General features: G+C 40.1%; 1 protein-coding gene across 4 annotated transcripts in view; it reads right to left on the bottom strand.

The window, feature by feature from the left end:
- CFAP61 (cilia and flagella associated protein 61) overlaps positions 1-13376 on the bottom strand; it is a 275799-nt gene that overhangs the window by 184755 nt on the left and 77668 nt on the right. For all 4 annotated transcript variants that reach the window (XM_032859286.1, XM_032859289.1, XM_032859287.1 and 1 more), the window contains exons 10-13: positions 9365-9439; positions 5795-5973; positions 3936-3975; positions 1160-1299 (exon numbers count right to left, since the gene is read on the bottom strand). In XM_032859286.1, the coding sequence (XP_032715177.1) occupies positions 1160-1299; positions 3936-3975; positions 5795-5973; positions 9365-9439 (434 nt within the window). The remainder of the gene's footprint in view (positions 1-1159; positions 1300-3935; positions 3976-5794; positions 5974-9364; positions 9440-13376) is intronic.

Raw genomic sequence — 13376 nt, 5'->3', positions numbered from 1 at the left:
AGTCAGACTGTAAGCAGTAGGGTCACAACCAACACCCGGCAGATCCTGCTGGGAGTTCTGGGAAGAACCTTCAGAGTTGCCCCTCCTTTGAGGCAGGGAGTTGCTGGCCTTTTATACTGCATCTCCTCCCCACCACCTCCCACATGCAAGACTAGTCACTGGATGCAGGCTGTCCTTTGGGTGGCACAAACTTGGGCAAAGCCCTTCTCTTCAGTCCAGGGTGATCTCTTTCAAGTGGGACCCAGCTTCAAATTGTTCACAGTTAGAAAGTGAGTTCTTTAGTCCTGAACAAGAGGAGTCAGGTGGCACAGCATAGCAGCACATCTTCATGTCCCCCGCTTACTCTAGTTTAGTCATGTTTTGTCTTTCTTTAGAAATTTAGGTCATGTTTAAATGCTGTTTTATATAATGGTATGAGCCTAGCGTTACATTCTGAGCATTTTCCATTCATTAAATGTTCTTTAAATGAATTGCAAACAGAGTTATAATTCCTTCATATAGTTACTATAAAGTATTTAAGCATTCTCCTACTTTTGGACATTTAGAGTATTTCCAATATCTTTAGTCCTTATATATAAATTTTTCTTTGCATCTCTGCAATCAGTTTTTAGGGTATATTTCTAGGAGTGGAATTAAAGAGTTGACAGATATGAACCACTACAGCATTCTGGCCAAACTGCCCTTGGAAATTTCATGTCAATTACATTCTGGCCACTGCTACATTGTTTCATTAGAACTGAATGCTTCTCTATTTTAGATCTTACCAATATGATAAAAAATGATGTCTCATTCTTGTCTGGGTTTCCCTTCCCCGATGAATATGTTTGAAGATTTTAAATATCCATTATTTTTTGTTTGTTTTTCTTCATATGCAAATAGTCTGGCCTTTTTTTTTTTTTTTTTTTTTTTTTTTTTTAGTCAGTTTTTCTATTTTGGTATCGTATGGTCTTTTATTGACAGTAAAATATCTGACTGGGCAGATAACTTTTTAATATGACTTTTTCCCTAACCCAAGGTTAAAATCATTTGATCAAGCTCTCCACCAATAAAAAACAATTTTTGAAAGAAACCATTAAGTTAAAATGGCAGCAAGCTCCTTGTTCCATTCTCTTTGTTTAATTTCATGGATTGTCTTTTGGCCGAAGGTATGTTCACTTACTTGAGCAGTCCAGCCCGATGGAAGACATAGAGATCCTGCTCCAGGGTACAGTTGTTGAAGGGGACAATCTTCACGAAGTTCTGAATGAGGGCAAACTCAGGTGTGAGGTGCGGCAGGGAAATGATGCAGAAGTTCTTGTCCTAACGTGATTGGCCACCAGGACACACAGGGAGAGAATTGGAAACCAATCATCACTAAACAAATTCCTGCTGCCAAACACTATAGAAAATAGGGGGTAAAATGTGTAAAGGACAGGGTATTCAAGTTCAACTTTCTTGTAATTTGGAAAGTAATCATATGAAATTCAAGAGGATAAGGAACTATAAGAAAATCTCCGCAAGTCCTGTTAAAACCTACATGAATGAACATTGTAAACCATGAGACCCATTCGCACAGCCCTTCTGTGGAAGTCAGTTTTGAAAGTAAGGTTCTTTGTGCTGGCAAATTCACTTGCACCCTGGAGGCAATGAAGCAGCATGGGTATCGTAGCAAAGTCTCCAGGTTTGCTAAGTGATAGAGCACTAGCCCTGGTTCCCTCCTCTAAGATGAGAGGGTGGTGATCCTGGACTTTTCTTTTTTAAAATCTTGTATTATACATGAATGGAAATCTGTATTTTATCATGACATGATCCCATTTAGGCAAACAGAGCTAAGGATGTGTTTAACCTGGGAAGTGTGTTTAGTTAGCAGGCGTAGGAGGAACCAGAAGTCCTCAAAGCTGCCACTTATCCCTGAGATCTGCACTGCCCAGTATGGGAACCAGCTGCCATGTCTGGATAGTGGGTTTTTGGGAATGTAGCTAGTGTGACAGGGAACTGAGTTTTTAATTTTATTTCATTTTCGTTAATTTAAAATTTAAATTAAAAAACTGATACTCAGCTATTGGGAAAGTTTTATGTTGGAACAACTTGGGTATATGAATCTACTTATTCAACTGTAATTTTATGAAATCTAAGCACAGATCAAATATTTCTGATAAAAACGTAGTGTTTTCATTGAAGTGTGCTACAGGTGTAATAATATATTTTAGATTTCAAACACTGGGGGAAAGACTGTAAAATATCTCAATAGCTTTTCATGCTGATTACATGTGAAAAAGATTAAATTTGGGGCATATTCAGTTAAATAAAATATAGTATTAAAATTGAATTCACCTGTGTCTTTTTTGTTTTGTTTATTTTTTTTAGTGTGGCTGCTAGAATATTTAGATTACTTATTTGGCTAGAATTTGTTGTCTATCAGACAGAGCTGCCCTAGACCATCTGTGTTCCACACAACCCACTTGACCCTCTGCCAGGTGCCTGCAGGAGTGGCTTGCTCTTCCCAGAGCTAATTTGTCCCTTTGGGATCTTGCCTTCTCCTGAACCCTGTGAAGGCATTACTTGTGTTAATCCAAAACCCTGGGGATGTTAGTGCAAACCAAAGGAGTGAATCATTGTTTGACCTTATCTTCCTTCTTTCTAGCAAAATGACACAGTTCCTTTTGGGGAACTTGAAAGTCAAGTTGTTGAAAAACTCAAGCTGAAAGTAAGGAATGGGTGCCGAGTCTCAGCGGACTTCCTCTGGGAGGAGGAGACTACAATGAAATGCTTTGACTTAGATTTGAAGGATTTAAGGATGCATAATAGAAGTATATTGTTCCTGTTTCCACATAGCCTGAAAGACAATAGAATTAAACTGTAAAAGTGTCTTTTGCCTTTTTAAAGCCAGCATTGCTTTTGTAATGATGGAGCTCTGCCTTTATTTGGACTTCAAAGTAGGAGTGAATTTAAATGCAGGAAAATTACTTTGGGGCATCTCTGAGGGAAATTGGCTTTGTAAATCCTACCTTAGGATAATCTACATTGCTTTATGAGCTTCAAAATTGCCTTAAAAATTAATCCCCCAAATTATGAGAACAATGGAGATCATTACTACAAGCCTTCATTATATTAACAAAATGAAGAAATACAACCTATAATCACATAGGCTTCAGGAAACATAATTAAACCATATTTGTTTTTTGCCTCAGTAGAAAGAGTATCAGGAAAAATAAGACAATAGATACTTTGTTTGTAATTAACAAAGTGAAGAATCTAGTTATTGACTTAACTGATAGGTGAGGGAGGAAAAACATCTTTGTAAAAATCCATTTTTTCCTCAATCATCTTCCTTCTCCACTTTCTTCCCCCCCAATAAAGTGAGAAGTTGATTAGAAACTCCACCCCTCGACAACAGTGAATCAAAAATGGAGGCAGAGGACAAGAACGGAGTATGTTGTCTGCACTGGTCTATTTGCCCGAGGCCCATCCACCAAACATGTCATAGTGCGTTGAGTGCCTCCTCCATGTCATACACTGTGTCAGGCGACGCCAACCAAAAAATCGGTCACAAATTCCTACTTGCCTACTCTCAGAAACGCAATCTAACGGTTTCAGAATTCTCTGAGCCACTGTAAACTTTAAAGTAATATGGCAGTCTAATACACTTTTGTGTCGTTTCTGACATTTTCATGTACTTGCAGCATTCTATTAATGATCTGATTCTAACAAAACACCATTAAAGCTATCCTTAAAAGAAATTGGACATTTAAAGGGAACTATTAGAACATGAATGTCAATATTTTGAAGAGTTCATGATATGTCATTCAACCTTATTTTCAGAAAACAGAAGCAATTCAAACCTTAACATTCATGGTGATGTACATGTTTGGACAGTGAATATGGCATTTTGCTTTTCTATAAATTTTCTAGCTTGCAAAACCAATTATATTACTCAAAATTCAGCATGTACTTACAGGAAAAAGACTGAAAACAAAATTCATAAAGTCCAGTGACCTGTAAACAAGACAGTAAGCATTGTCACTGACCCACAAGCAAAAGCAGTATCAGTATATATTTTAAAAGATTTATGGCTCTCTTCCTGCCAGGCAGTGATAGCCAACCACTAGTCAGAATTTGTGTCTAGCTGAACATTAATCAACTTGCAGAAAATCATAAGCTTCATATTTCAGTAGTAAAATATTTTTCTATAACTAAAGACATTACTATAACAATTAATAACGTGCATTCAAAGAGGTTCAGTAGTCATTCTGTGACATAATCTCTCCCTTTTTTGTTAGAGCTGTCAGAGAGATGTGGGTTTATTATAAGCAATTCTGATCTTTTTCTCTTTTACATGCAAAAGATTTTCTTACCACCTGTGGTTCTATACTATAATAGTTCATCAAATTGCTGTCTGAAAATTCAAAAGTCACATTCTAAGCACAATCATATCTGAATGCACAGGGAAAAACAAATATACACAACAAGTCTAGAAGGGCTTATAGGCTTTTTAGATGTCTACGATATAAGCAAAATAAAGACTTCCCTTTTCAACTTCTAAGATTTCCAAAGAAATTGAAAACTTAAAAGGAAAAAAGTACTAGTAAAACATTGTAAGTGAGATTGGGAGACTGGGAGTATGCTTAAACACATGCTCTAAGAAGGAAATGTCTAGCAGCACTCTTGGTCATCTAAAGGATACGCTGAACCTTCTGGTCTATCAAAATGGGCCGATCTTTTCTTCTTCAGGATTGTTCTGTGCAACAAAATGGTGGAGTCAGTGGGAATTCTAAAGGAGATGTGGAATCTGGGCATCAAGGTCAAAGGTCCACTTCTAGACTATAGACAGCAGAAGTACTGAACACACAGGGATAGGAAGTGGGGTGACTGAGTGGTCTGGTGGGCACCCAGGCTTTGTCTGGCACCATGCCTCCTCCTTCTAGCAGCTCTCCTGGAATGTTGTTTGGTGTCCTACTAGCCACCCTCAGATTACATTTGTGTAAGGCTCCAGCCCCAAATTTGTGGGTGGTAGTGAGGGAGGGAAACATGAGGCAAAGGACTAAATTGTCATCAAGTCCTGGCCTGGCCCCATCCATCAGCTCAGGAATGAGCCCAGACTGATCAGGTCCGATGGGGCTTTAGCTAGAAAGCCAGGCTCAAAGTCATCCTCACCAGCTTCTGGTACAAAGCCTCAGCTGACTGTCCATTTCTTTGATCCCAAGAAGTGACACTGCTCTGAGAATGGGGCCAGCAGTAGGGAACCAGAGGCAGGAGGCAGAGAGAGAAAATTGGAACTTGATGGGCTCATCTTGAATCAAGCCACATTAAAAATCAATTCCACCAGTAGACTTAACCTTTGTGATATGAAGCAATTATTCCATTTTTTTAAAAGCCCATTTGGGTCGGATTATCTGATACTTGCAGCCAAAAGACTCCGGACAAGCAATCACCTAAATCCAAAGCCTTCCCCCTCCCCGCCGATGCAAACTTTAGAAAATGGAGAGTAGCCCGTGGTTACATAAGTGATGATTTTCCAGATCCCCAACTGTTGTTACACAGGTAAGCCAAAACCTGGGCAGTCTGATTCTGTGGCCCTTGCTCAAATTTTATGGACTGAAACCTCAGGGACTTGGGCCCAGAAATCTGGGCTTAAAAAAAGAAAAAAACAAAAGCAAAACAAAAAGCAAGCAACAAACAAACAAAAAAAACCCAACGGGATTACGATGTGAGGCCACGTTTGGAAACCATGGGCTCCATACAAATAAAATGTGAGGCCACCACTGCCTTAAGAAAAGTCTTACTATATAACAGACAACCCGGGATCAGTACTTGCCTTGCTTCATATTTCTCCTCGATACAAAAGAGCTGAATACAAAAAGCAGCTGAGGCTCCCTTGTAGATGGGGCGGAAGTCGCTGGTCTCCTTGGGCAGTGAAATGGATGCCAAGCTCAAACAGCTGACACGGCCATCTGTATCACTCACAGTGGACTGCTGACTGAGGTTTTCTATGTCCTACAGCAAGGAGACAAGAGGGACCAAGCAGGAATCCTATTCATTTTCTGCAATTTAATGGGCTCGTGGTGGCATTGAGTCTACATTATCTGGTCACCCTAGGCCGGATGTGACAGTCTCACCTGAAACAAATCATCCTGAGCCAGGCCTAGTTTTAATGAGATTTCTTAAAGAGATATTCAAGATTCATAATGGGATTGAAAGACGTCCTCATGTGAAGGTCAGGAAATGAATGGTTTCCACTGGTCTTTCCCATTGGATCCACATTTCAACTGTAACACTGGGTAGAAATTAGAGTGTGGTAGGGTTATATACCTCTCAATTCTGTAAGCAAAATACCTGTCTCCCAAAGCGTTTTCACTGTGATTTTGTGTTACAAGAATTTTTGGATCTTGGGACTGTTTGGGTGATTTGGTGATGAGGTGCAGCCCAGAGAGGTCCAACTGGCAGGAGCCACCTGGAAAGTTGGCATTAGACCTTCCAGTCTCATTTTAGGGTTGTCTAAGAAGGTGTTACAGCTCAGTTAGAGGAAAATGATTCATACTGAGATCCTTCTCAGAGTTCTTTTAAATCAAAGTAATGCATCAAACATTAAAATAATATCAGCACTAAAACCTTATAAAGAAAATCAGGAGTCCCCTGTCCTGCTGATCCCTCTTCCTATTGGCTAGCCCTTTCAACTTTCTCATTTCTTTGGCATTTACTCCCATGTTTCTGAATATGTGCTCAATCTCTTGGAGACTGTGATAGGCAGAACAGTGGCCCCCCAAACTATACATGGCCCGATCCCTGGAACCTGTGCATTTTACAGAGCAACAGGGACTTTGCAGAGGTCATTAAGTGAAGATTTTAATACAAGATTTTAACTTTAACGCAAGTGAAGATTTTAACACAAGATTTTAACACGGAGATTATCGTGGATTATCTAGGTGGGCCCCATATAAGCAGAAGGGTCCTTATTTAAAAAAAGGCAGGAGGGTCAGAGTCAAGAGACTGGAAGATGTTACCAGCTTTGAAGATGAGGGTATCACATGTCAAGGAATGCAAGTTGCTTCCAGAAGCTGGCAAAGGCAAGGGAGGGATTCTCCCCAGAGCCTCAGAAGGAACAGTCCTGCCTGCACATGGATCTTAGCACTCATTGGGGTTTCTGACCTCCAGAACTATATAATAACAAATTTATGTTGTTTTAAGCCACTACATTCATGGTAATTTGTTACCATAGTGATAAGAAAAAACTTATACAAAGACCTGGCTTCTGGCATTCAGAGAACATGGTAAGAGGAGAGGACAGGGGTTTCTACCTTTGAAATGGAGAGTTCCACTTGTCTGTTCTGTTCTCCTCCATTACACAGCCTCACACAGTGCAGCCTGAACCTGAATTTGGAGCTCTTTCCATCCCATCTATCTAGAGAATGGTCATTTAGTTATTTCTCTTGAGCATGGTGGATGGGCCAGGAGCTGTCTGCTAGCAGGCTGTCAGACCCCTCACTTCAGCCCAGTATTTATCCTTCCTTCCAGAAGTCCCAGGCCTTTTGTGGACACAGGAGGGAAAGGCACCCACTTTCTGCTAGTCCCTCCCCTCACAGTGGTGCTGGACCTTCTCCTTTTTCCACTGTGCTAAGCCAGTGTAAACTCCTCCATTGATTTTCTTCATTCTCAACATTTTGAAAGGGCTCACTGTCCAATATCTTCTCTCCTAGTCGTGTTGTCTTTTGGATTTGTGCCCCCCTTCTTATTGCTTTGCTGTCATTTCTGTGGCTTTTTTCCAGAAGGGAGAGGAGATAAACATAGGACATCAATCTACCTTGTTGACCCAGGGGCCCTCTGGGGGTTCAGTATGTCTAATGCAGCAGGGACCATCCTGTCCCCTCCTCCACATCCACATTCTGGTTTGGGTTCCTACAGGAATAGCGACCTCTTAGAAGTATAGCATGCCTCACCCTCTGCTCCATGCCTCCTTCTCTCCTCCCCAGAGCCTGAGGAGTCAGTGCCCTGGTGTGGGTGTCCCCAGAAGCAAACTCTGAGCTAAGTTTATTTGGGGAGGGATGAGAGGAAATTCTGCAGGGAGAGTGGGGAAGGGAGGCAAGGAAAGAAAGGACAGCAATGCAGAGTGTCCCACTCGATCCTGCTGAAATCCCTAGAAGACCCTGGAGAATACATCTCAGAGCTGTCTCACCTAAGAGGCAAAGAAACTGGGGTACTGCTTCTCCAACTATGTTTAGTCATTATCTGATGGCTGTTCCGCAAAGATTCTGACCTGCTTGCAGGCACGGTGCCAGAGAAAGACCAGGCACCTGAAGTTCCCATCCTCGGGTGCTGAGGAATGACCAGTGCCAGAAAGACATGGGTGGGGTCCCAGGGTAGGTGCTAAAGTGAGATTCGGAAAATGGACCCCTGCCTGCCTGATGCACTCTATTCCTAGCAGCATATCCGGCTCCTGACTGCATGAGTTCCCCTGACCTCCATACATTCTGCCTAGCAGGGCAGACCCCTCTCCAACAGTGAAGACGCCTCCAGCCAGGTGTGTACCCTGAATTCAGTGGTGGGGAACTAGGAAATACACTTGTTACAGGGCCAACATTTTTTCCCCAGTTCAGCTTTGACCAACATAAAGTGGCCCCTTTACCCCTAGCTGACTTCCATGTAGACTTCCTAATGGCTCAGAATCTGGAGAAGAAAGGGGAACCAAAATCTGACCCTCTCAGAATTCTGATGTTTGAGATTAGTGCTCCATTAATGTGGTCCTCCCAGGACCTCCGTGGAGATGACCTGACTTCGTGTTTGGTCAAGGGCTCTCCAGACTTCTCAGGTTGACTCACAAGCCTAGAAGAGGCACCGGGGAACCCACTGAAAGCTCAGAACTGGGCTCACCACTGGGGCATGAGAGTGTCTCATCATGTGAATCTCCCACATACAACTTTCAAAGCCCTCTTCAAGAGCTCTTAGGAAAAATTTGAAATCCCGAGCAGAGTCCAGAGAGCCCAGCCAAATGACCTGAATCCTTGAGTAGAATTCTAGCAGGAAACAGAGGACACACCCCAGCAGAGCCGGCCAAGGAGGTTCAACAAAGGAAGGTGTGGGCAGGGAGAAGGAAGCCAGCAAAAGATGAAGAAGTGTGCCACGGGTGTCAGCTGGAAAAAGATTCTACCACCCCTTGGCCTGAATCTCTAACAGTATAGCTTCTAGGACCAAGCGGTACAAAGGATACAGAACAAAGGATATCTTGGTGGAGGAAGACTTCACTGAGGAAGGCTTTGGGGAGTCAGTGCTAAAGAAGTGGCAGCTCTGAGCTGGTAGAGAGAGGCAGGGAGGCCTGGAAGAGGAGCGAGCCCACCAACACTCAATGAATAGTGACCCTTGTGGGGCCAACCAGCCGGTGCTCAAGTCCTACCTCCATTTCACTACTGTTTCTGCTGTGGACTGCTGACAAAAGTTCCTCAGCTGTGGCTTCTTCTGTGATTCTCCCCTGTGGATGACAAAGGCAAGATATTTAATCAACACCTAGAGTGGTTCAGAGCCCCAGCTCTGGAACCAACTGCCTTGGGTTCAGATCCTGCCTCCACAGCTTACTGGCTTGGGATAGTCATGGAGTCTCCACAGACTCATTTGTAAAAAGGGGCTAAAACCAGCACCTACCTGACCAGGTTGTTAGGAGAATAAAATAAGGACAGGTAGCTAGAGCGATGCTAGCGCACTGCCGGTTCCTCCTAGTTCCCTGTAGATGTTAGTTATTACTTCATTATTCTTAGTCTTTTGTGTAACTTGAAAGCTGCACTCAGCTTTTTTTCCAGCTGCTTTATTGAGGTATAACTGACAATAAACTGTATATATTTGAAGTAGACCTTTTGAGAAGTTTTAACCTATGAATGCCTCTGTAAAAATAGCACCATAATAAAAATAATGAGCATATATGTCACTTCCCAAAGCTTCTGTGTTTCTAGGACCCATCCCTTCCCTGCCCTGTTCCACTTGGTCAAGCCCATGCAAATGGTTGTCTGCCTTTTGTCACTATAGATTATAGGCTGAGTCTATTTCTGGGTCTTCTATTCTGTTCCATTATTGTATCTATTGCCCTTGGCATTGTTATCACTGGGACCTAATGACAGGAACTATACAGCAAACCTTACAATCAGTAGCATTAGTCCAACAACTGTTCTGTTCGAAAGTTGTTTTAGTTATTCAAGGTCCTTTCCATTCTCCATATGAATTTTGGAATCAATTTTTCAGTTTCTAGAAAAATTCCTCCTGAAATTTTGACTGAGAATGCATTGACCAATTGAGGAAGATCTGACACCTTGACAATATCCAGTCTTCGAAACCAGGAGCATGGGATCTCTCTCCCTTTATTGAGGTCTTATTTAATTTCTCTCAGAAACGTTTTGTGGTTTTCAGCATACAAGTCTTGAAAATCTTTTGTCAGGCTTATCTCTTCGTATTTTGTATATTTGTACTAGTGTAAATGGTATTTATTTCAATTTCTGGTTGTTAATTGTTATTACATGGAAATAAAATTGAACTTTGCATATTAATTTTGTATATATTGAGCAAGAGGCTAAATTATTTACTAGTTCTAGTAGCTATTTTGTAGATTCTAGATGACTATGTTATACCTGCAAATAAAGGACAGTTTTAATTCTTCCTTTCCAATCTGGATGCCTTTTACTTCTGTTGTCTTGTTGTGCTGGCTTGAACTTCCAGTGTAATTTAAATAGAAGAGGTGAGAGCAGACATTCTTGCATTGCTTCTGACCATGGTGGGAAAGCATTTAGTCTTCTACCATTAAGTATGATGTTAGCTACAGAGTTTTCAAAAATAGCTCTAATAAATTGAAGAAGTTCTTTCTGATTCCTAATTTTCTGAGAGTTTTAATGAGGAATGAATGTTGAATTTTCAAATGCCTTCCCTGTATTTTTGAGAGAAACATTAGGTAATCTTTTAGCTTGTTAATATGGTGAATTACCTGATTTTTTTTTTTAATAGGTTCCATGCTGAGCATGGAGCCCAGGGAAAGGCTTAAACCCATGACCCTGAGATCAAGACCTGAGCTGAGATCAAGAGTTACTATGTTTAGCTGACTGAACCACCCAGGCGTGCCTTATTTTTTATGTTAAACTAACCTTGCATTCCCAGAATAAACTCTACTTTGTCATGATGTACTGTCCTTTTTATGTATTAATTCAGATTACTCAGGGTTTTTTGAGGATTTTTCCATTAATGTTCATGAGAGCTATTAACCTGGAATTTCATCTTCTTGTAATGTCTTTGTTGTGAGAAGACATACTTTAGATGACTTAAGTTCTTTTAACTTTATTTAGATGTATCTTGTGGCCCAGAATATGGTATACCTTGGTAAATGCTCCATGTGCACAGAAGAAGAATATATATTCTGTCATTTGGGGGGTAGAGTGTTCTATTAAGTGTCAATTAGGTCAACGTTGTTGAAAGTGTTCTTAAAATCTATATTCTTATGGATTTTCTACTTGTTCCATCAATTATTAAGGGAGGGATATTGAAATCTCCAAATAGAGTCATTTATTTGTTTGTATTTGCAGTTTTATCAGTTTTTGCTTCATGTGTTTTAAAATTCTATTAGATGCATAAATATTTAGGATGTTACGTTCTCTTGATCTTTGTTACTTTTGGTAATATTCTTTGTTCTGAAATCCACTATTTCTGAAATTAATAAAGCTACTCCAGCTTTCTTTTCATTAGTGTTAACACGCTGTATCTTTTTGTATCTTTTTAATTTGAACCTATTGTATCTTTGTATTTAAAGTTCATTTAGTGGGTCCCTGGGTGGCTCAGTTGGTTAAGTATCTGACTTTGGCTTGGGTCATAATCCCAGGGTGCTGGGAATAAGCCCCAAGTCAGCCTACACACATCATTAAGGAGTCTGCTTCTCCCTCTCCCTCTCCCTCTGCCCCTCCCCCTGCTTGTGCTCTCTCTTTCTCTCTTTCTCTCAAATAAAAAATAAAATCTTTTTTTTTTAAATGCATTTTTTGTTGTTTGCATATAATTGAGTCTTGCTTTTTCATCCAATCTATCTTGATCTTACATAATCTTTGGGACATTCAATGTACATTACATTTAATGTAATTATCAATATTGTTAGGTTTAAGTCTGCCATCCTGCTATTTGTTTTATATTTGTCCCTCTGCTCTTTAAACCCTTTTTACATCTTTTTGCCTTCTTTTGGATTAGTTATATCTATTTCATAAAAGATTTTATTTTTAAGTGATCTCTATATCCAACATGGGTATTGAAATCACAACCCTGAGATCAAGAGTCACATGCTCTACCAACTGAGCCAGCCAGGTGCCCCAGTTGTATATTTTTATGATTCCACTTTCTCGCTCCTGTATTTTTATTAAGTATAATTCTCTGAATTTGATTTGTAACTTCAATATTTTTTAGGGTTTATGATATACATCTTTAACTTTTCACATCTATCTTCAGGTTATACTATACACATCAGGTATGGCAGAAAAGACCTCAAGTAGTATATTTATATTTCTTTCCTCCTGGTTTTTATACTGTTCTTGTCATACATTTCATTTTAACATTTGCCAGAAGTCCCAGACTATGTTGTTTTTATTTTATTTAAGCAATCAACTATCTTTTAAAGAGATATAAATAATAAGAACAAAATCTTACATGTGTACCCATCCCGCTACCATTCCTCATTCCTCTGTGTAGATCCACAGATCCATCTGGTATTGTTTCTCTTCTGCCTGAAGGACTTCCAACATTTCTTGTAGTATGTGTCCGCTGGTAATGAATTTGTTCACCTTTTGTGTGCAGATCAAAATTTTACTCTCATTTTTGCAAGACACTCAATGGGTATAAAATTCTAGGTTGATAGTTTATCTTCTTCCAGGTCTTTAAAGATGCAACTGCACTGTCTTACTGCTTACACTGTTTCCAATGAGAAATCTGCTGCAACTATGATCTTTATTCCTCTGTTCCCAGCTTGCCTTTTCCCCCTTTCTGGCTTCTTTTAAGATTCTCTCTTTATCATTGGTTTTCCACTATTTGATTATGATGGGCTTGGTATAGTTGTCTTCCTGTTTCCTGTGCTTGCTGTTTATTGAGCTTGTGTCTGTGGGATTACTGTTTTCATAAAATCTAGAATTTCTTTATAGTCATCATTTCTTCAAATATTTTTTCCATTACAACCTCTCCCTCTTTACAGACTCCACCCGCACACATATTAGCTACTTGATATTGTCCCACAGCTCACTGATACAATATCTTTCTTATTTTTTTAATTCTCATTTCCATTTCAAGTTTACTAACCTTTTTTCTTCTGTGATATTTAATCTATAGTTAATCCTTCCATGCATTTTTCATCTCATGAATTGCAGTTTTTATGTTAGGGGTTTTATTTGGGGTGTTTTTATATC

Source organism: Lontra canadensis, unplaced genomic scaffold (assembly GCF_010015895.1).
Source record: "Lontra canadensis isolate GAN:19392208 unplaced genomic scaffold, GSC_riverotter_1.0 scaffold16, whole genome shotgun sequence".
In the NCBI taxonomy this organism is placed as follows: Eukaryota; Metazoa; Chordata; class Mammalia; order Carnivora; family Mustelidae; genus Lontra; species Lontra canadensis.
This window is presented reverse-complemented; position numbering and strand designations above follow the sequence as displayed.